This window comes from Chlamydotis macqueenii, chromosome 3, assembly GCF_036417535.1.
Source record: "Chlamydotis macqueenii isolate bChlMac1 chromosome 3, bChlMac1.mat, whole genome shotgun sequence".
Classification (NCBI taxonomy): domain Eukaryota; kingdom Metazoa; phylum Chordata; class Aves; order Otidiformes; family Otididae; genus Chlamydotis; species Chlamydotis macqueenii.
The window spans coordinates 7,985,964-8,008,481 of NC_141558.1; the positions used below are offsets into that span (position 1 = coordinate 7,985,964).

At 45.1% G+C, this 22,518-nt stretch overlaps 1 protein-coding gene across 5 annotated transcripts in view; it reads right to left on the minus strand.

The window, feature by feature from the left end:
* Positions 1-22,518, minus strand: part of KLHL29 (kelch like family member 29) — a 401,554-nt gene that overhangs the window by 4,466 nt on the left and 374,570 nt on the right. For all 5 annotated transcript variants that reach the window (XM_086744242.1, XM_086744243.1, XM_086744245.1 and 2 more), the window contains 2 exons: positions 17,899-18,092; positions 9,499-9,643 (listed from right to left, as the gene is read on the minus strand). In XM_086744242.1, the coding sequence (XP_086600368.1) occupies positions 9,499-9,643; positions 17,899-18,092 (339 nt within the window). The remainder of the gene's footprint in view (positions 1-9,498; positions 9,644-17,898; positions 18,093-22,518) is intronic.

The window sequence follows — 22,518 nt, forward strand, 5'->3', positions numbered from 1 at the left end:
GAGTGAAGCTGAAGGAGATGGAAGCTTACTTGAACTGCGATATGGTTTGGGATGTGCTGGGCGGACAAGGGTCGAGTGTCGGAGGTGGATTGTGGTACAGAGCAGCTTTGCTGCGCTGGTTCTCTAATGAAATGCTGACCAGTCATTAAAAATACATCCCATGACAAAACTTGACCCCCCAAAAAAAAAAAAAAAAAGCAAATGGATTCATTTAGCAATTGGGTGAACTGGGAAAAACCAAAGAAATTCCCCAAAAAGATGAACAGACCCTTAAGAAAGATCTGGCTGCAGAATCATCAATAATGGGTCATCAGAAGACATGTTCGTGCGGCACATGGAGCCCGGGGCCTGTTCCGTCAGTGTTGATGATCAAGGTCCACTGGCCTCAGCACCTCACACCAGCAGAGGAGAAGACCTTGGTGGCCGGTACCACTTACGTGTGGGACCTGTGTAACACTTGCTGCTTGTTACTGCAGGAGACTGCTCTGCACAGAGCTTTTGATCTGGATGGGAAGAAGGGGATGGACAGAGGGAGGACTCTGTGCAGAGACCCTTCCATCTACGCTGTAGATGACCCTGGGAACAGGAGCCGAGCAACCAGCAGCCCTTCCTAGCTGGCTGTGCGCTGCGTAGCTGAAATCTGGCCTCAAGGGCCCGGTATCCCCTTACGCACCTTGCATTAGGTCTCTAAATGGTGACGCAGATGGTTTGCAAACTCCTTTGTAGTATCTTAGCTGCCCACGTATCTTCTAGTAAATTCTCCTCTGGGACGTGTTTAACAGCAGCTACTCTAAGCCAGAGCTGCTGCCACCGCAGAGCATCTGAGGAGCCAAGCACGCCTTCCTGAAAGGATCTGGGTCCGGGTTCCTCCCCAGCCCATGTTTGGGATTGGGGGTTACAGCGGGTGGGCAAACGTTGCTCTTGTTCTCCAGCACCCGGACTGCAGCACGGTAAGAAATTTCTGCCCAGCGGTGGAGACAAGCAGCTCAATACTGTAGCCTCCCATCACGCTGCTAATGCGTTGGGGAAGAAATGGATGGCGCGTTCCACCCTCTGAAAGACTGTGTGAATTTTAAACGGTGATTGGAGCAGCTTCTGCCCCCTCCGTATCCGATTCCCATAGCTAAGATTGCCGTAATGCTTCGCTTGTGAGCGTGTGCCTGAGGTTAAGAAAAAGAGTGGCCTGCTCTCGCTCTCCAGAAACAGGCCGTTCTAAGTACGCAGCCGGTACTTAGGCATGCCGGGGACTTTGGAGACATTCAGGCATCTCCAGGGCTAAAGTGGCAGATAGATACTTAAGATCAATTAGGAACCTACTCCTAGATTGCTGCCACTTTGCGGTATCAGGAAAATCACTGCTAATTTCTGGGACCTTAGGGAATAGGAAACTCAAGTGGGTTCTAAAACCTCGAGGAAAGCGAGTGGAAAGGAGTATGCTCATTGCTCTCTCTTCGTTACTGTGACAATATTTCTTTTCTCCCCTCCCTTCCATCCCATCAGCTGTAAAAACATCGTTACCAAGGCTGACGTACAAAGAAAGAAATAATTACAATAATTAGGATGCGAGTTTATTGCTCGGTGCCATTAATCCTGAGCGATAAAATGATTACAGGCTGTCAGAGCCCGGGAAGGAAGGAAGCTCTGTGCTGCAGAACCTTGTTACGAGGACACAAAACCTCCAGCAACTTTGGGGACAGCAACCTCCCTGGCTAAGGAGAGGCCCGACCTCCATCCCTCCAACAGCACGCCTGGGGTGAAGGTAATCGGCATGAAAATGGAGGTCACTTCACCCACTCCTTCCAGGAAAATGTGTTTCAGCGTTTTGCAAATTATTACCCGGCAGGCTAACGACCCTCTTGCTACTCCCTGGCTAATTACTGCTGTTTTCTAGAGAGGCTTCATCTACAGCCCTGCAGCCAAGCCACCCGAGGTGCCATGTCGTCCTTCATTGCCCCACCCATGAGCACTGTTGGAGGATCACCCTGTGACTGTCCCCCGACACCGCCACCACTGGTCCAGTCCACCTGCTGACCTCTGGGAGGCTACGAACCATGCTCCTAAGAAAATCCCAGTGACGCTGAGGGCACCAAGGGCTGGTGGGGACCTGGCTGTTGACAGCCGGAGTGCTTGTGTAACCTGAACACCCATTAAATCTCTTTTCTGCCTAACCACCTTGCAGTCCTTCCCCAGCCTGAGCAAACAGGTGGCAGAGAAGATCCCTCTCTGACAGCTGGCCATTAAAGGACTTGATGGACAACTGAATCATAAAATCATAGAAGAGCCCAGGTTGGAAGGACCTCAAAAGAGCATCTGGTCCAACCTTTAATGGGAAAGGGACAGTAGATGAGATGATCTAGCATCCTGTCCAGTTGCATCTTGAAAACCTCCAGTGATGAGGACTCCAGTACATCCCTGGGGAGGCTGCTCCAGAGGGTGATTGTTCTCACTGTAAAAAATTATTTTATGGAGATGAAACCTCTTCTGGTGCATCTGGTACCCGTTGCCTCTTGTCTTCTCCATGTGGCTCCTTATGAAGAGAGAGAGCCTCTGTCCTCTTTGTAGCCATCCTTTCAGTACTGGCATACTGTGATGAGGTTCCCCCAGTGCCTTCTCTTCTCCAGGGAGGAGACCTAACTCCTTTAGTCTTTCCTCACGGGTCAGGTTCTCCAGCCCTTTGATCATCTTTGTGGCCCTCCTTTGGACCCTCTCCAGTCTGTCCATGTCTTTTTGGAACGGTGAGAACCAGAAGTGAACAGAGGATTCCTGGTGTGGTGTGACAAGCGCTGGAGTGGGACGATCCCATCTCTAGCTAAGCCAGTAATGCCCCTGCGGATGCAGCCCAAGATCTGATTTGCCTTCATTGCTGCATTTGGCTTTTTAATCCACTTTTTAAATCACACCTGAGCATCAGTTTCGCTGTCTGCTCAACCGCTTAATGTCTCTGCAAACCCTGCCCGACCTGGGCTCCAGCTCAGGCACAGAGCACCAGGGCTTGGCACACATGAGCTGGGTGGCCTGCTCAGGCAGCTCAGCTGCCGTTCACTTAGTGGCCACCTTCCCCCAAGAGCATTATGGGCCCTCTGCTTTTCATTCAAAAGCATGTCATAGTGAAAGTCTCCTGATGGGCAGTAACTGGAAGTAACCCAAAGCAGATGTCAGATCACCTTGGCCTCTCTTCTGTAGCGTTTGAGAGCCTGGGAGCTCCTGCTCCAGCCCCATCTCTCTCCCAGTCATGCTGGCGAGACATACCACCAAGCAGTGGGACTACCAGCAAAGTTCATTAATTTTGATCGTTATTTTAAAATTTCCTGCTTAGTCCTAAAGACCACATCAACCTTATCAGGAAATGTTAAAAAAGAGAAACAAAAATCCTACCTGGTAACGTCTAGGGTTGTAAAAGAGATTTAAAACAGCTGGATTAGCATGTTGTTTTGATTCCCTGAAACGTAGTATTTTTTGAGTCAACAAAGCTCCTCTCCCTCCTCACGCCTGCCTATGCATGCACATGTGCTCACTGATTTATCTGGAGCAGGACCATAAAGGTTATTAAATATTATCAGTTAGACAGACACAGAATCTGCTCAGAAGATGGGGAAAAAAAAATATCCCTGCATTTATCAGTGGATGAATTTCCTTCCTGCCCTAAGATTTCAGGAGAGCTTTGCTGGAGATGGTCATCAGCTGGGTGCAGTAAGCACTAGGATAAGAGAAGCTGCCGTGGGAAGCAGCTCGAGGCGGTGCCGGGCAGAGCTGTGGGTGTCCCGTAAGCCTCTGCTTAAACTGGGGACCTTTCAGTGAAACCTGCACGGTGGATTTTTGCAACACCGAAGTGGAAGGCATCGCTGCCGCCTCCGTGAGTGGTGGCGCTCAGGGTGCTGAGGCGTCGCCCTGCGTTTGGTAGCCGTGCTGACAGCCCCCGTGGTTATCTGCAGCCAGGCTGTTACGTGCGAAAGGGCGTGAGCTCGGGTGGCTGTGCTGCCAGAGGTGTCATCTTCACAGGGAGATGGATAAATGAGGGTCCAGATTAGTCACGGTCAATTAGGAGGATATCATGCCACTTCTTGGAGCGGGATTATTAGTGTGGGTGTTTTGGCCAAGCTCCAATTATATTCTCCCCTACTCTGCGAGCACTTCACCTTGCTAATGATCCAAAACCATCACGCAGCATCATTACTTGTTGCCGAAAACCAGCAATATTTTATTCCAAAGTCCGTCGCACATCAGTAACGGCCTGAGTGCCCTGTCTGTATCAGTTACGCTTGAATGCCCACCGAAATCCTTCATGTCATCAACTGCCACAGAAATTATTGCTATTAGCCTGGTGCAGCGGTTCTCCGCTGTCTGTGGAGCACAGTCCCAGCCACGTCTTCTTCCAGATACGCTGGAAGATTTCACTTTTCCCTTCTGGACCACAAATACTCGCAGCTGCAAATGCTGCCTGCTGAACAGACAGACCAGCCTTTACGTCGAGAAGTGTGAGGCCATTAAGGATCCGTGCTCCGTAATAGCTTCACCTGGGAATATCCATCCAAACAAGCTGTGCTCTAACCCCTTCCCGTGCCTGGAGTTACCAGGAACTCTGCAATGAGGAAAGGAATCAGCTGGGGAGTCTGCGGCTGGTGCCGTACATCAGCAATGCCGAGCAGTTAAGCACAGGAGTCACCATGCTTCGCTGTTCAAGAACAAGGGCTTATTTAAAAACAAGAGGGGAAAAAAAAGAGGAAAAAAAATCTACAAACTGACTCTGTCTTTGTGCTGTTCAGCCCGAGTCGAAGTTTTATTAAAGATTTCCATTCGGCAGAACCATCTAATAAATCTTCCTGGTTAACAGTCAGAGGAGGAGGAAGAAAATGCTTTTCTGGTGTCTGTTGGGAATTGCTGGTACTACATTAGCTGCTCTGGAATTATTGCTGGCACCATCATGCTGCCGTGGTTGCCCCGTGGAGGCTCCTTGTAGCACACGCCTGTTTGCATGCTGCCTGCATCCTAAGCAAGCAGAATATGGAATTTTTAATCATACACAGAAATGCATTCGGTGTTCCTTTTGCTCATGGAAGAATAAACCCTTGAAGGGCACAGCAGGAAGGAAGAACACCCGCCTGCAGAGGGAGGACTTGCCAGCGCTGGAGGGGAGGGATGTCTTTGCAAGTCTTTCTGGTGGGAGGTGTCCAGCTGGGCAGAGCAAGGAGCGATCACCGGCGGCTGCCAAACCGACATGGGGGTCCGTGGTGGCAAAGAGGACATTTGGGAAATGTCAAATATTTCCCTCGCCCTCACACGTCGCCTGGAAGATGTTCAAGACCTGTGTGTGAACTCTCAGTGAATTTTAAAACGCTTCAGGCATATTACAGCTCTTTCCCCATTTGGCACCATCCCTCAAAGGGTTAATTCCAGGTCAACACAAATTTCTTATCGACTTCCACCAGGCTGGGCTTAATCTGAAAATGATGCTCAATTTGCTCTTCTGTTGATTGTGAGCTGGAGACCTGAACCATTTGTTTTTCGTGTTGCATTTGAAATAATTTAACTCGATATTAAAGCCATTTGAATAGACCTTTGATTTTGCACACATGGGGAATGTCACACACATTTCCCCGTGCTCGAAGCCATCATGGTCCCAAGTCACTAACAGGTAGAAACAGTGAAGATAAAAATAAAAGTGATGCGGTCAAGATTTTTTTCCAGCAAATTCAGTATCGAGTGATTCCTGGTGAGCAGGGATCGGTAGCATGCAGTTAATATTCAAGTTGTTTATGTTGCTGCTTTTAAACCATGTTTTTGGTGATCCCTGCTAATGAGCAGAATGAGGAATTTATAGATTCATAGAGTAAGGTCAGAAGGGATCTCTGTGCTGAGTTAATCTGAGCTGGTGTATACACAGGCCACGGACTTTTCCCCAGGCAGCATCTCTCTTGGAAATGTATCTAATCTTCCCTTAAAAGCACAGTGTTGATGAGTTTGCCCCCTCCCTTGCTGGTTTCGCAGTTTAATTATCCTTGCTGTTGGGAAAGTGCCTCAGTTCAAGGCTGAGATGTGTAACTTGACTTTCTAGCCCTCGTAACCTGCTACGCCTCTGTCTGTGAGACTGAAAACTTTCCCACTTCCTCCAGTGACTGAGTCACCTCTCAGTCCTTCTTTGTTGAACTCAAATTTCATCTCAAAGGTTTGATTTGCAACCCAAGGTAATTTTTGCAGCTTCCCTTTGACCTTCCGCTGGTATTTCCACATGTTGCCGTGCGGACCCAAGACCTGTGTTCGTCTTGCCAGCGCCATATGCAGCAGCACTCTCTCTTCCCAGCTCCAGCTCGTTTTTCACTTCGGTGCGATGCCTCACGCCATGTACCCAACACTGCACTGACCTTTTAGCCAGCGCTCTGTGATGAGAGCTCACGTTGCGTGGTGCTGAGTGGCCTCCTTTCTGTCCTCCGCTGCGTGCCACACTTTCTACGGGGAGCAGGGCTGCTGTGCAGGTACAGCCTGCGATTGCGTGTCCTCCACCTATTACTTTTTCCATTTAAAATACTGCTGCTAGCTGGAGACCATCTAACTGAGACATGCAGGTAACAGTCCAGAATAGCTCCTTCTGTAATATTTTTTACCCACCAAGTGTCACATCACCTGTGTGACCTTTACCAGGGGGATTTCGTTACCTGGATTGTTGGCAGATATATTAAATAGCATTGAAGAAGAATCAATGCTTGCTACTGATGGCCTTGCTCAATGATAGCTTCTCATTAACAACTACGTTTTGAGATCTGTCAGTGAAGCAGATTTAATCTCTCTAATGTGTGCCTTCTTAATTCCATATAATACCAGCCAAATACCTTGGAGAAATCGCAGTATATTACAGCATCACAGTTGTCTTTAGCAGCCAGGCGTGTTTTATTAAAAACCAAAACAAAGAACCCAATTTCCCCCCCCAAAAAGCAAAAGACAACAGGCTGCTTTAACAAGATCCATTTTCCAGGAAAGCGCATTGATTGCTGTTCATTATATTATTAGTATCTAGTTATTTGTTGATGAAATCCCAAATTAACCACTCTAGCACTTTGCAGAGGACCAACATCAGGCTAAGTGGTCTCACTTAGCCTGATGTTGATACTTTGCAAAATTAATTGCTGCACTAAAATTCTCCTTTTCACCTTTTCAAAATATGGAAACACTTTGGCAGTGCCCTGATCCATCCTGAGCTGTAAGAGTTATTAAAAATCAACATTAGTGGTTCAATCAGCTTCTCAGTGAAGTCTCCAAAGACACCTTCATCTAAGGCAGCTGGGTTGCCTGATTTGAGAACTTAATTTCTGACCTTTTCCATTCACATCTTTCCTTGCTGCCAACAGCGACCGCTTCTGATCGCTCACAGCAGAACCAAGCTTTCTTGCTCCCTTCCAAATGCAGATGAGAAATATCCATCCGATCGCTCTGTGCTACATTTTGCTACCTCATCAGCGGTGGTTTAATAACTGCTTAAAATTACAAATTTTATCTCAAAAGGTTTAAAGTGTCTTTCTCTTTACTCCTATTAGCCCTTAGCACTTCCCTGGTTCCCTTTGCCTCCTGTAGCAGCAGCCAGTTTTTAATCTATTTGTTACTAACCTCCCATTTCCCTGTTTCCATACCCACTGATTTATTTAGTTTTTGTCATAGGTTTTACAGTTCCTTTTGACTGAAAAGCACATTTAAGAATTTTTGAAATTGTGCCCTTTTTGGCATTCAGTTGGGATGTACTGAACCATTCCTTTTTTCAGCGCCTATCCCACTAGAAATGTAGGTTTCCAGTCCACTGTCACTTTAGGCTTTGGAAAAAAAAAAAATTAAATGTTTGAAGATACTTTTTACTGATGGGTGTCATACTCTATTAGGGTGCCTAAGCAGCAGCTAATGTTTAGGTCACTGGTTTACTCTCCTTGGTCCATGATAAGATCTCCCACTGGATTCCCTTCTGCAGGGTGCAGAGCAAAGCATCCCTTCATGTTAGAAACCCCGGGAAGTTTTCAGCCAACAGCCTCTGGTTGAAATCACCCATGCAATTTCTCTTGTAGTGTATTCCAGATACTTAATGAACAATTTTTTGTTACGTTTTGCAAAACAGAGATGTTCAAAGACCATTCACCCCTCTCTATGCAAAGACACAGGAATGTACCAAACGTACAAGTCCTCTGCGTTTCATTTTACCGGTTAGGACTCTAATCCTGAGCTGCATCGTACCCTTTATTTCTAGTTTTCAGGAGAAAAATGTCAGCAGCAGCTGCCTGAGCACTGCAGGCTTCTCCTCATCCCGCTTGCCCCCTGCTAGAGTGCAGGGACAAGGAGAACTGGACCTTAGCGCAGGGGAGACACGGCTGCAGCCGCTCCTGATGGAGCCAGCTGCTCCGACCACTTCACTTCCAACAAAATATGGATCAGCAGCCAAGAGAGGGCGCTCCTTAAATGAATAAAAGAAAAGGGAAAAAAGAAGACCAGAAAAAATCCAGCAAAACCAGAGAAACTGAGCCTGCTTTCTTAAATTCACATTTCCACCAAAGTGAAAGGTTAAGTGCAACAAGTTAAAACACGGAGGTGTTTTTCAACCAAAGGATGGGGAGTAGGGACAGCCCTGGGGTAAGGAGCAGGGCTGTTGGTTGAACGTTTGGGAGATGTGGGTCCCCGTCCCATCAATGTGATTCCTCCCACCCCGAACTGGCGTTTCACTCGGGCGCTCACCCGGCACAACCCCTCTGTCCCGGTTTTGCTCGGCACCTCGAGATGCTGCTGCATGGGAAACCGGTAACAAGCCCCCACCCAGTGCACACAGCGGTGTTCATGGTCCTATGATGGCTTTTCCCCGTGAAATCAAGAGCTTGGCCAGTCCCCAGCACAGGGATCTGCTCTGTGAGGGGCTGGCGCTGAGTAAGGCCCGAAACAAACCCATCTTTCTGTAACAGCCACCTAAGACTTTTAAAAAGGCCTTTAAGTTCTGCCAGTACCTGCAACAGGTGCCAAGTTTTATTTTTGTCAGCCAGTTTGGGAAGTTTGTTAAACCTGTGACTGGGATCAGGGAAGCAAGCCCAAAAAGCAATCAAAAGCACATAATAAATACTAATTAATATCAGTGTGTGGTGTTAATTCAGTATTTTTTTCTTTCAAGGATCTTTTAGCTAGTTAGGAAAAACATGTTCCACATTACGGTGGTCTCTCCTACAGAGGGTATTTATCATCCTCCGATTACGCATGGCACACTGAGGAAAACAGCGTTCCTGTAGTCTGCCGGAGGAGCCCAACACACGTCCCTCCCCACGATCCATCGCACCTGAATGTGAAGAGGTGCATGAACAGGATCCTGGATGTGCAATTTGGGAAACGTTGTGTCCCTTAACACGTACGAAACAGAAATGAGGAAAATCCCCAGATGGCACACACCTCCCTTCCCCTCTCCCCTTCACTGTGAGGTTGTATTAGCTTATTGATCAGCAGAAAATGGTAAGGCACCGGTAATTCCATTTTAATGGTTTTTCTCACCTGCAGAACTGCCTGGAGTGGTTCATGTTGGGACCTGCTTTAATATTGCCTTTCTCTGGGTCATAGATGGTGGTTGCTCGCGCATAAGCTCCTCCAAGAATAAAGATGAACCCATTGAGAGTGACTGCAGGAGCATATTTGTTATCTGTCAATGGAAAGCAACACCGAGATCAGTTTTAGGCTAAGGTTTGGAGACTGTTTTTTTATTTATACATTCCTCTTATTTATAGATAAGTCACGTTTCTCTAAACCTCCAAGGCTAGGGGAAGAAAAATGAGGAAACCTTTCCTGGTTTTGTTCTTCTCTCTCCACGTTCTCAAAGGCACTTTTAAAGTTCATCAGTCCTTCAACCCCCAGTACGCGCCTCCCTCTAAACTGGTAAAGTACAATTATCCTCTCCCGAAGCCTAATGGAGTCACCGTGAAAGGTGATTCTTACATGTGAAATTAAGATGTCAAGTTGTTCCACAATTTTGAATTGCTGCAAATTTTAACTCAGATGCTTCCCATGCCTGCGCTGCAGCTAAGTACAGAAGAAACCCCACAGTGCAGAGACACCCTTAATAATATCCAGGAGTTGATTCTCTTTTGTATTTTGCTTTTGCTTGTGGGAAGGTCACCCACGTAATCCAGAAGATTTTCTGAGACCCGTTTTTTTCTCCCCTCTTCATCTGTCTCGTAAATTCACCTGCATTTTTATTTTCAGATGTGTGTGTACCTCCAAGCACTCCTGTATTTTAGCAACAAACTGTGTGAGGTTGGAGTTTGAAATTACACAAGTTTTTTACCCTAAGTGAAGTTCGATCAGAGTTTCCAAGCATGCTTTAAAATTCTTCTTTTAGCTGCAGCATTATTAGAAATATTGGTAAAACTAACCATAAATTATTGAATAAGATAATTCTAATTTAATTAGTTGACTTGTCCCGTATGCTGCTAGCACGCCATATGCACATTATTAATACGAGCCAGTTGGGCTGAAATTTCTCATGATGGTGTCTGTCTTGATGTGATAAATTTTTTTTTTTATCCACATTTCAGTGAAACCAACCAGCAGTGTCTGGGAACAAAAGATGGGAAAATACATTGCTTTATTTGAGTTAAAAAAGCCTCACAACCAGTTCTCTAAGAAGCAAGCGCCAAAGCCCTTTGGGGCGTGAAGCAGACGTTTCCTGAGCGGCTACTCTGGTGTCAAGGGACACTTCTATAAAAATTATCCATACGTAGCTGTATGTTAAAGCTTCTCCAAAAATCTGCATTTTTATACGCTCAGAAAAGGATGATCCTCTTGTACCTCCAGTGGAGAATTAACCCGGACACAGTCTTGCCAGCTGCAGCCTCCTCCCGAGTGCAGGGAGCCAGGGCGGCGCGCTGGAGAGGAGGTGAGACATCATCTTTACTACGCTCTTACATCTCTGGTAACGGCCCCTACATAACCTTGAAGGGATCCATATGTTCCTCCCAGATCTATAACGCTATGACTGTGTCCTTTGAGGAACACAGAAAGCAACGGGCTGAAAGTCCCAGGAGCTTTACTTTTGGCACTTGCTTACCTCTTGCACAGCTGGCCTTGTAACCCTGAGGTTCTTACAAAACCACCATTCCGTTAAACATTTAACAAGAGATTTAATTTGACAGAAGTTAAGCAAAAACTGATGAACGTCTCCAGAAGACAGGTCATTTCCTTAACTGGGGTTTGAACTGGTTAAACCAGAGGGATAATAATGGTTTTGTGGCACCTGCTTCTGTTCCAGCATGGCCATGGGGTGGCCTGGCTCGGTTTCTCAGCGCGTGCCCAGGGGGACGTACAGGGGTGCAGCACCCGGTGTGAAAACAGACAAAACATGTCATGGGTTAAAGCTGGGCTCCCATTTCACTGAGTATCTAGAGACATATGTCAAAAAACCACGGATGTATTAGGAAAATGTCACTGATCCTTGGGAACAGATGGGAAGAAACTAATTCATCCAGAAAATAGAACAAGGAGTATTCAGTTTCTTCCCGGTGCCACTAAGCCACTATAATTCATCAGAAAGACTTATCTGTCCTAACAACCCGGCTCGCATCCCTTTCCAAATCAGACTTGCATATGTGACATTTTTTCCAGTTAAGACACTCATCAGAAATCTTCCATATTTAATTATCACATCTTCTTGCTTTTTTTTTTTTCTTCGACTAGCACTAAAAGAGAATGAGACTCTCACATAAAAAAAAACAACTCGGCTCCCAAATCTCACAGGGAAATTATTTGGGGCTCCCTCAAGGCAGAAACAGCGACTTCTCAGGAGACTGAATCACTGACTTCACATTCCTTTTTGTTAAAGAAAGAGAGGGAAACCCTTTGGTTATTTTTATAGTGACTTCTTTTTTTTTTTTTCCTTTTCAAATAGGCAGACAGTCTGATATTCTTTTTCTTTCTTTTTGTAAAAGGCAATTGTGTTTGATTCTCATCAATTTTTCAATACATCGCCTATCTGTTGTCTTTTTACTGCTTTTGGCTTTAGCTACAATTTCATAAATTGGTATAAAGTAAGCCTGCAATAGAGAAACAGAGAAATCTCTGCTGTTTCTTTCAGGAATGGAGAAGTTTATAACAAACAGGCTCCTGATCCTCATGAAGATATGGCAGAAAGACACGAGGGACACCCCTCTAGAGACAGGTAGAGAGAAAACAGTGGGTTTTATTTTTTTTTTGTTACCATGGAGGCAGAAATTGTTCACGGATACAGGGAGCTTGGAAAACTCAAGCCGCCATTCCGGCTACCTAGGTGTGCGTGACCTTCAGTCTTTAACCTTACTTCATCCCAGGTGCTACCCACACCCTTCCCTTGCTGTTGTCCTTTCCAGGGCTTGGTAACCTCTTGCAAACAGGAGACTCCAACTTCTGTCACTGCTAGAAGGCCTTAACATGCTCAAAGTCCAGGGTGGTTCAATAGGGAGCCTAATTTTGCAAAAGCATGTTCTGCCTGGGCTTTTTGGTCAATGCTACTGGGCAGGAACATGAGCTCCCGCGGGTCAGAGGTTTACCATGGGATACAGCGGGGACACTGGTTATTTCAAAAACCTGCTGGAGGGAAGGAAAAAAGGGGAGAGGAAGCATAGGAACAGAGAAACAGCCTCCTTTCCCCTCCAAAATTCAAGCGCTGGGGCTGTTGGATATAGCAATCCATTTCAGGCTGGAAAACCTTAAATGAGATTTGTCCAAGACAGTAAGCACACTTGAGACTAAAAGGCAGAATAAATTTGAAGGAAATAATACATAAAAGGCACTCTTCTCTCCAAGTGGATAACATCATAACATCATTCTTCTTTGCTGTTTCTATAGGAAAATATGCAAGTATTTCTATTCTAGTGACAGGTCTTGCAGAAAGGGGTACGCACTCAATGACAACCCTTGAGCTGGAGGTGTACTTCACATGGGGTTGATAATTTAACCTACTGGTGTTCTCCTCACTTAGTAACGACAGCGTGCTGTCTGTGATGTGTTTCGTGGCTCTTGTATCTCTCGGTACATAATATGGTCAAGTAGCACAGTTCTACTTCCCTCTCCACGATTGCCTACAGATCTTACGCTGCCTTCCAGTAAAGCACTTGGTCAGCGCCTGAAGTGGCATTAAAATGAATGGCAGCAGCACTTCTTATGGAAACAGATTATTTAAACCAAGCTAGTCAAACATTTTGATCATGAGGAAGAAATGCGGGCGTGCCACCGGTTCAGATGTAACTCCAGTTGAAGGGTCCCCCCAGAGGCGCCGCTGGCTGGTGATGGGGGGTATGATGCATGTGATGAAGCAGATTGGAGAAAGAAGACTAGTTAATAGAAACTGAATCTATTTTAATAGTAACTGCCTCGTCCTCTCCCTGAATACTATGCAGACAAGCTCAAGAATGGCACAGTAACAGATAAGATAACATCCCTCAGCCGCCAGGAGACTCCAGTCTGATCCTTAACATAGCTTGTGAGGGCCAAGTGCAGATATTGCAATTAACAGCAGGGTCTCAGATGTCGGCCCTTCTGGCACGGTGCTCTCCTGCTAGCTGATTTCTTCTAACTACACAACCAGCCCTACAGTTTCCCCAACGATCTTTGAGCAAACCCTCTTCGGAGACCCGAAAGTTGAATGTTTTCAGTTGCTACTGTCGTATTTTGTGTGTGCGCGGCGGGGATCATTCGTGACATCATGGGGCAGTTTCAGCATCACGTTTAGGGGCAAAATGTTGATGAAGTGAAGAGAGTTGGACAAAGCACGGCCACAGAGATGAAGTGGAGGTAGGAAGTGAAGGGGAGGACATCTGATAAAAGGCAAACACAAAAATACTGACATTGCTGGGTAGAGGGCAGGATAAGTCTGTGTAGGGGGAATACATCAAGGGGTGGAAAAAAGTCATTCTGAATGGAGGATATGGCATATATGGAGGAGAAATGGGTGTGACACAGGAAAGTAAAAATCAAGCCTACTAGTGGGAAAAACACTAAGAACTAGTCATGGGAAGAAAAATATGTTGAAGGGTGAGATGAAACACTCAGACTTCTAGGTGAGAGCTGGCCAAACCCACATACGAGTACCAAACTATTGGCCTTGGGGAGAGGGACACGCCAAGACATACATCTGATTTTTCTTGTAAAGTCCAAAAATAAATTCATGGGAATCATTATGCATCTTAACCAAAATAAGCCAGGGGACAGTGCAGTAAAAATGCACAGATACTGCTAATCCTGTTCTACAGATAGTTCTTACATTCTTAGCTCTGTCATTGTCCCATTTTGGTTGGACATACCAAAGTAGTAAAAGTATGGTGAGGAACTATATATACGGATTAGAAACCAGAAATGCTCGTGTATCTTTGACTCCTGTGTTCCTATAGTTCTCATCAGATTTTAAAATTTAATAGTGGTGATGATTAAACACCAGCTTTCTTAAAATTCAGAAATAATAAGAAGCTGTAATTCCACCAGTGCAGACACTGACTGTTCAGGGTATCAAAAAAGGTATATTTTAGTGCCTTGGCGTGAAGGCACAAAGTGAACTAAAAGGCAGTGACAAGATAATTAGGTTTACTTACAATCACTGACTTCAGTATGTCTATGGCCATCTTGTTAAATAAGATAAATCTCAGGAAGCTGGGCACGAAATACATTTTTAGCAGAGCTATATAGGACAGCCTGGCGAGAACTGAGAGGCAGGTGCTGCAAGTATGCAGCTTGGATTCATTTACTGTTGTAGGACTTTGGCTCCACAGCAGCAAACCTCTTACAGCTCAAAACACAAGAAGGGGATGTTCAAGGTCGTTTTTCAAAAACATGTAATGTGAAAGCCCTGGCAGGCTCTGTTACCCCAGTAACATCAAGCTGTGGACTGTGCTGCTGCCGGAACATCCGCCAGATCCAAAGGTGAGAAAAACAGAGGCAAGGTAAGGGATGGGGCATTGAGAAAGATGCTCTCCAAACATGGATGTGTGTAATCAACACCTGCCCAGAGCGTATCACAGCACTGATGCGCAAAGTGTTGGGGAGCCTAGCGTCATACCTACTGCACACAGGCTTCCACGCCCCAGCACCTCCTGGCAGGTGAGGGCTGAAGAATAAATGGAAACTGGGAGTGAATTCACTGCTTATTCCTAGAAGAAAATCAGGCAGAAGAGGGCAGGGGCTGAGCTGTGTGGACACGCTATCAGTCCCCATGCCATATCTCTTCTGCACAGACAGGATGTCAGCATTCAGCTTTACCTCCCTCCAGATTAGCCAAAAAATGAACCTTGCCCTTGCCATGGTTGTTGCCAGTGTTGCCTTGGGTTAGGCTGGCATACGATGCTTTGGAAGAGATGGACCTGGGTTCAAATGTGTGCCATGCTGCTTTCAACTCACTACCATAAAATACCGCAGTGACTTGGAACAGGTACTACTGGTCTAAAAATCTCCAGAGACCTTGGGTGCTTTCAATATCTGCATCTACTGTTGCATATCTGAGCATGCTTGAGTTGTTTTTAAATAATCTGTTGTCCTATTTGAGGTCAAACGAGTTTCACTGATCTGTGGGGTGACCTTAACCAACACAACTTCCTGTCAGATGTCTCAGTTGACTTAGCTCAGAGGGACACCTTAAGAATTCACAAATCAACACAAAAAGGCTCAGAGGCTGTCAAAGGCACCCCAGCAGTGATCATATCAGGGTTTATCTCAGCTCTATTTTATAAAAGGCACCCCAAGACTCCTCCTGCTCCCTCTCTGTTTTAGATAAATGTTGACTGGACCACACTCGGCAGTATCCAGTTCTTGGGGGATACTTTACAAATCCAGGTGATACTAAGGTTCTTGTAGAGCTGTAGAAATTAAAGTATATTTGTGGTATTCCAACTGCCTTTTAGTGAAGATCAAGCATCACATCAGTTCAGTTTCCCAGACATTCTCCACTGGGGTGCAATTTTTCAGGCTCTGTGTAACCTCACTTTATTTGCGAACAAATTGACGTTCTACGTTTCCCAACAAAGACACACAGCAACTCTGCATTTCATCATCTGCTTTATGCCTTCCGCTTAACTAATTAACTTTGCTTACATCAAAACATAAACATCACCTTTTAACTTCACCGGTGTCTTTCATGTATTTTCGTTAGGAAATAATAGTACACATCCATTAGAACAACGGATGACGAACCCCACTCTGGATGGTCTGGATGATTTTTTCCAAGCACGCGTGGTGTTGACGCCTGCTAGACAGTGTAACGAGCCCAGGGAATGATTTCTTAGCTCCTGTGGCACTTGTACTATTTTGGCAAGGAAAAGGAATACTTCTTTGCATAATGCATTCATTTTTGCAATACGCTCTGAGTAGAGGAAAACCTCATACTGTCAGTCAGTGGATTAAATAAACAGCAGCAGCTGTAGCCACGCGATGGAAAAAGCCAGGCAATCGGGTTGTTTGCGCTGCTGTATTACATAAACATGACTTTTGCCGGTTAACGCCCTCCCACTGAGCGCTTCATGCTGCATCATATGCATGTCATGTTATGTTAGGCTGGACACAAACAGCAGCAAGGGAGTCGGAAAGCAGCAGCGCTGTCTGCACAGCGAAGGCTGCAGTCGTGGCTCTACCAGCTCCTCATGACCTGATCTACTGGGGAACCCCAAGAAGAGAGGGCTAATAATTGTAACAAGCTACAATAAAAAGAGCAGCTTATTTTAGGTTTCTGAATATGCTTAGGCCTTACCTGAACACTTATAACTGTGTTTCTGTAATTTATTACTTGCTACTCCTATTGGTCTACCAGGCTCAATAATGAGACCATGTTTTTTTTTTTTGAAGTGAAGCACCTCGTGTCACAGTTTCAATGTGACTAAGAGGTTTAGCATGGTGAAACACTGGACCAAGTTGCCCAGACAGGCGGTGGATGCCCCATCCCTGGAAATGTTCAAGATCAGGTTGGATGGGGCTCTGAGCAACCTGATCTGGTTGGTGATGTCCCTGCTCCTTGCAGGGGGGGTTGGACTAGATGACCTTGAAAGATCCCAAATCATTCTACGATTCTGGAATGCGGAGGCAAGCCACCCCAACGCAGCTCCTCTGTGATGACTGTATGAGCTCTGTTTGGCCACTCGGGTGCAGCCAGACCGAAGGCTGCCGCAGCCACCCAGCGCACCGCAGGTGGCCCAGGTTGGCTGTTACCCTGCAGTGACGTCCTCATGAAGCTGAACGCTAAGTCTCATTTCCAAAAGTAGACTAAATACCTAGGGTACAAAATGGCCACAGAAAGCAAATGATTTGCAATCTTCTGAGAGCTACCCTAATTCTGGAAGGAAGCCTGCACCTCTAATGCTGGCTGGTACAGCGGACAGTTTGACCTCTTGTCTTGCTCTTTATTCTGTAAAATGTTCAGCAAGCTCAAGGGCATCACGAACTAATAAACACAGTTTTAATCATCTACATGTCTCAGCGATTTCAGCCTCTGAAGCACACACGCCTTTGGACACCGCTGATAAATCCCAGTTAAGAATAACTGCCGCTTCCCACAGAACAGGAGGCTTTTTAACAAACCCATGAGTAATAATCCATTAACTGAGCAGTGTTGTAAAACTGTGTGGAGCAACACATGATACCAGGATGAAGTTTCACTGCACTTTGTGCTTTCTGGGATCTAAAATGACTAGTTGTCCATACCTAATAATTGCTTTCCTTTCTCCTCCACTTTGAACTCCTCACTTGTAGCTGATAACTAGCTGTATTAATGAGTGACAATTGCCTTCAGTAAAGATCCAGAAAATTGCCTCTCTGGTACAATATACCATGCATTCCTGCCAATCTGTTGTAAATATATCTCCCCTCACCCCTCAACTCATTTCCTTTCCACAAAGGCATTAAAATACCTACAGCACAGAGATTTCTGTCGTGATACGGCTTTACTCTTACCGATCATTGGCGACTCTATAAAACTCCACGAATTGGTCTGCGGGATGTAGGACTGCAAGACCCCCGCAGCTCGGCCGGCTTCGTTCACCCCACCGAAGACGTAGATCTTCCCACCGCAAACGGTCGCAGCGGCTGAATGGACAGCCTTTGGCAGAGGGGCGATGGTCTCCCACTGGTTGGTTATCGTATCGTACCTAGGACGACAGCCATCGGAGTGAGTTGAGATGACACAACACTGGGCAGGACAGGCAGGTAGAGAAAGCAGGCTGGGATATAACGGAAAGGTGGCTTGCCAAGCAGAATAAAAGCAGAGGTGGAAATGTATTTTCTAACATCCTACAAACTGAACCACTTGATAAACAGTGTAATTAATGCCTTTTCTGAGCTTTTAAAACATTAAGAAAAGCCCAGAGAAAGCTGGTTCTCTTTTCTATATATGCCTCTCAAATCTCCTTAGAGTACAAGCTGAAGAAACTCAGGACATCTTTGTTAAGATGTCTCCCACTAATTAATTTCTATTAATGAGTATACAATGAGATTATTCTTGCACATCACTGCAGTGATATCCAATAGCAACCGCAGGCAGGCGACCGTTAATATACTTCAGTTGCTCAGCTTGTGGAACATATCTCACCTGCAGCGTAATGCAAGACAATAGCTCTTTTTATTCGAGTTAACTGACCAGCGGTGTAGATTTTGTGCCAGAACAAGTTGCTTCCATTTAATTTTCATTGTGCAAACCAAGCTACTGTGCTTCATTGCAAGAAGTTGCAAACATTAATGCTGGAATAAGATTTCACCATTGCATCTGTATTTGACATGAAGCAAACAGAAAAGAGTATGCATGGAAGTGCTAAATTAGTTTTAAGGTCATCAGTATCTGATTTAATTAAGCCATTGACCATAAGGGATGTGCAGTTAATAATCCATGGACGAAGATTCATTTTAGACAATGTCACAAGTACATATGTCAATTTTTTTTAAAAGATAATGTGGCAGGGATCCAAATAGCTGCTCTAAAATGAGTCTTGGAGACACTGCAAAATAATGTGATTTTTAGGCGTCTATATTTCCATGTAATGGCACATTCAGTCAAATAGGAGTTTCTTGCGTAGCAATTATTCAGAATTGTTGACTGCAAGAACAGAAGCCCTCATCCCCCATTTATGGGTTTTGCTCTTAATATTAGTGATATGCAATATGCAAACATGAAATGAATCCACAGCCATGAACCCATCTGGAAAAAATGATATAGCGACAGGGGACTTCTCTCTTTGTAACACGTCCCTCAAGTTCTCGCTGCCAATACTTGGGGAAAATAAAAGGGAGAAATGATATAAATCGTGGAAACAGCAGAAAATAATGTGCTTAATGAAAATGCATTAATGAGTTTCCAAGCAATATAACTGAAAGTAATTAACATGCTCATAAAACTGAGGCAAAAGCAAGAGGGAGGCAAACTTTAACTAAAAAAAAAAAAATTAGGCAAGTCCCTTATAATGAGCATGGAGAACTGCCTCGTACAATGCTCTAAATTAGTTACTGAGAAATTAAATTCATCTACAACACAGCGATCAAAGAGGAGAAATATAACAAGATTAAACAACACGGTGCTGGGAGCATTCAAGGCGACACACCTACATTGAGCTGATCTCAACGGCTGGCACCAAACCCGTCTGCCGATGCATTTTGTCTGCCCAAGCAGCTTCACCATACACTGCATCTCCTGCATCTGCCCGCAGCACTCGGGGCAGCGCTCACGCCCATCCCAGCAGACGTGCAAAAATGTCGCATAATATAAAGTTCCATACACTGCTTTGGGGTTACACTTTGCTAACGAGGGCTTGGTAATTCAATTGTTGATGTCTCATTGTATATTAAAAGCTCGTTAAAAAATTGTTTAGAATTGGGTGTGGTTGAGGACCACGTCTATAGGAACACTGGAGAAATGTTCAAATTACAAAGACAATAGTCCCTTTTTGGGATGAATTTCACTACTGGGACCCCAGGTCCCCTAGACCGCATTTTTCACTGCTCTCTGTTTATGCTATACAACAACAGAACTGATCTTTCTGTCTTCTACCTTCCCTCATCTGCCACTGGGAAACCAGAAATGACCAGATTAATTTCATCTGCTGAAAGTCAAAGGCTACAAATCTACTGGATATAGGTGCAAGTGGGGGAGCTAAAAAAAAGCCACTCTTGTCTTGAGGGTCATTTGGTTTAAAAAAACCAGTAAACCACAAAGCAGGTGCAAGCCAGCCCTTGTCCACTTAACACAGGCATCTAAGGTGTGTTTCACACAGGCTGCTCAGTGAAGCACTCTTAAGTACGTCCCTAACTTAACCCCAGGGCCAAAAAAGAGAATTTGGTGTCTTCAAGGCCTGCTCCTCAACTCCCTCCATCCTCTGGGAATTTATTCCTCTGGTTCACTTCCTCCTTGCAAAACTGTAGACCTGATCTCTGGTCTTTGTTTTGCTTCAGCTCCCACCCACCAGAAAGTAAGGGGTCTTTTTTCTGTTTCTGGATTATAAAGTTGACTGCTATCAAATCTCTCTCTTTCATGTATAGACTTGCAGAAAATAATAAAGTCACCTCTTCACCTTCTATGGGATAAACTAAGTAGTCTAAGCTCCTTAAGTCTCCCACTGCAAGGCAGATTCCCATCATTCTGGTCCATCTCAAGTCAGCTCTTAATATGTGCACACAAGGATTTGCACCAGATTAACTAAATTGGTTTAAAAATTAATAAAGATGGATCTTTGTAACCTTCCAGGACAGGAAATAATGACACCTGCTTTACCTCTGCCCTAGGGCCTTTCCATCTGTCGCGCCATCTCTGGCATTGCCATCACTCCACCGTCACCAGTGCTAGTGGGGCTCCTCGGCTGCTTTTAACACTGGCTCTGCTCAAGGGCCAGCAAGGAGGGAACTGATTTAAAGAATAATCACTTTGATCTTTTTCTATTAGTCAAGCTTTGCATTTGATTCCCCTGTTGGAAGCTGTAGATGGAGACTTAATGGGAGCTGGCTTCGAGCAAGCAAAGGTTTTTCTTCCCTCTCCTTCACTGCTCCCTCCAGAAGCAGCACCTCCCTGTCTGTTCTTGGCTATGGGTCTACCAAACCCATCCAATTTGCCAAACTTGAAACTTCAAGGACTTTGACTGACTCCTGGTTTTGCAGCCCTTGCACACTATGGACTCAGGCGTGGTTTTACACGGATGCCCTTGCATGCCTTCCTCTGCCCGCAGAGCAGTCCCTGCAACCCCACGGTCCACGGCCCTGCCATGCTGTGGACATCAGGCTTTCCATGCATGCTGGATGTGCGCGTCCTCACCTGTCACTTCACGTGCGCCGAGCACTGTTGTCTCACCTGACCCCTGTGCAGTCATTATCCTCTGCTTTATGTATTATTTATACACCCATGATAGGGTAAATGATCTGAACCCAGCAGAAAATAGAGCCCAGGCTTGAAGAGAGCACAGACAGAAATAACCTTGCTGGTTTTCACAGCTCTCCACTCTTAGGATTTCATCTGTGGGCCTGATCTTCCTCTTGCTTCACTAATTTCGTGTAACGCCTCCTTTCTTGCTCTTTCCCTACGACCTCAGTATTAACAGCAGAAAACCCTTCATTTCAAGCTGTGCTGTTTGCTTCTCTGCCTTCTTGACTTTTGATCTCTGCAGTACCTGAAACCAGTATTTTTTTTTTCTCTTCAGTCTCTTAATTTCTCTCCTTCTGGGTTAAACAGCTGTATGAGTATCTTCATTTGTTCACATTACAAAATCTTTACATCACGGTCAGTCGCTTACAGACATGCACCCTCCAGTTTCTTATACATTATTTAATTCTGTTTGCAAGAAAGCTGCTGTTTAAAATAAAGCTGTACAGTGTCATATTGATCTGCTCTTCACATGTTGTTTAAAATCACATTAATGGATTACTATTTTTTGACTTTTTTATTTTCTTCTGACTGTTCTGAGGAGCTTAGGAAACTATTCTTGGACAAGGCTATATATTTAATTTTCTTAAGATGTCAATAAAACAGTACGTTCCAAAGCAGTTTCTAAAGCTTATAAAGCTTATTCTTGACACCAAATTTTTTAGACTGTCTTCCAAGTACACACTGCCAACTGAAGTAATCTCCCAATTTTAGACAACCCTATTGTAAAAGTGCTGTCAGGTCAAGGGGATTCATCTTTTTCTGTCCTTCAAACAGATAATAACCACCAAGCACCCCCATTTCCACACTTTCAGTCACATACATTGTCTTGTCAGCATACGCAGCCTTCTCGGCTCTCACACTGCATATATTACAGGGCCCATCCATTATCTAAAAACCTAGTTTGTGGATCCACTTCATTTCGCTGCCTCCCAACTCAACTCATATCTCAGAAGAAGACAGAAAGTGTAATACCCTCTCGCCTAACACCTAATGACTCGCTCCCTGTCACAAAGAAATTTGCCGGAGGGGCTTGATGGAGAACTGCAATCGTGCCGTTATTTCCCTAAACACTCATTCCAAAAACATAACTCTCCCTGAACATATACCCATGTACAGCCACAAAAATGGACTTATAACTCAGACCCTCTGGCACATGCATATTGTTTTAAGATGAG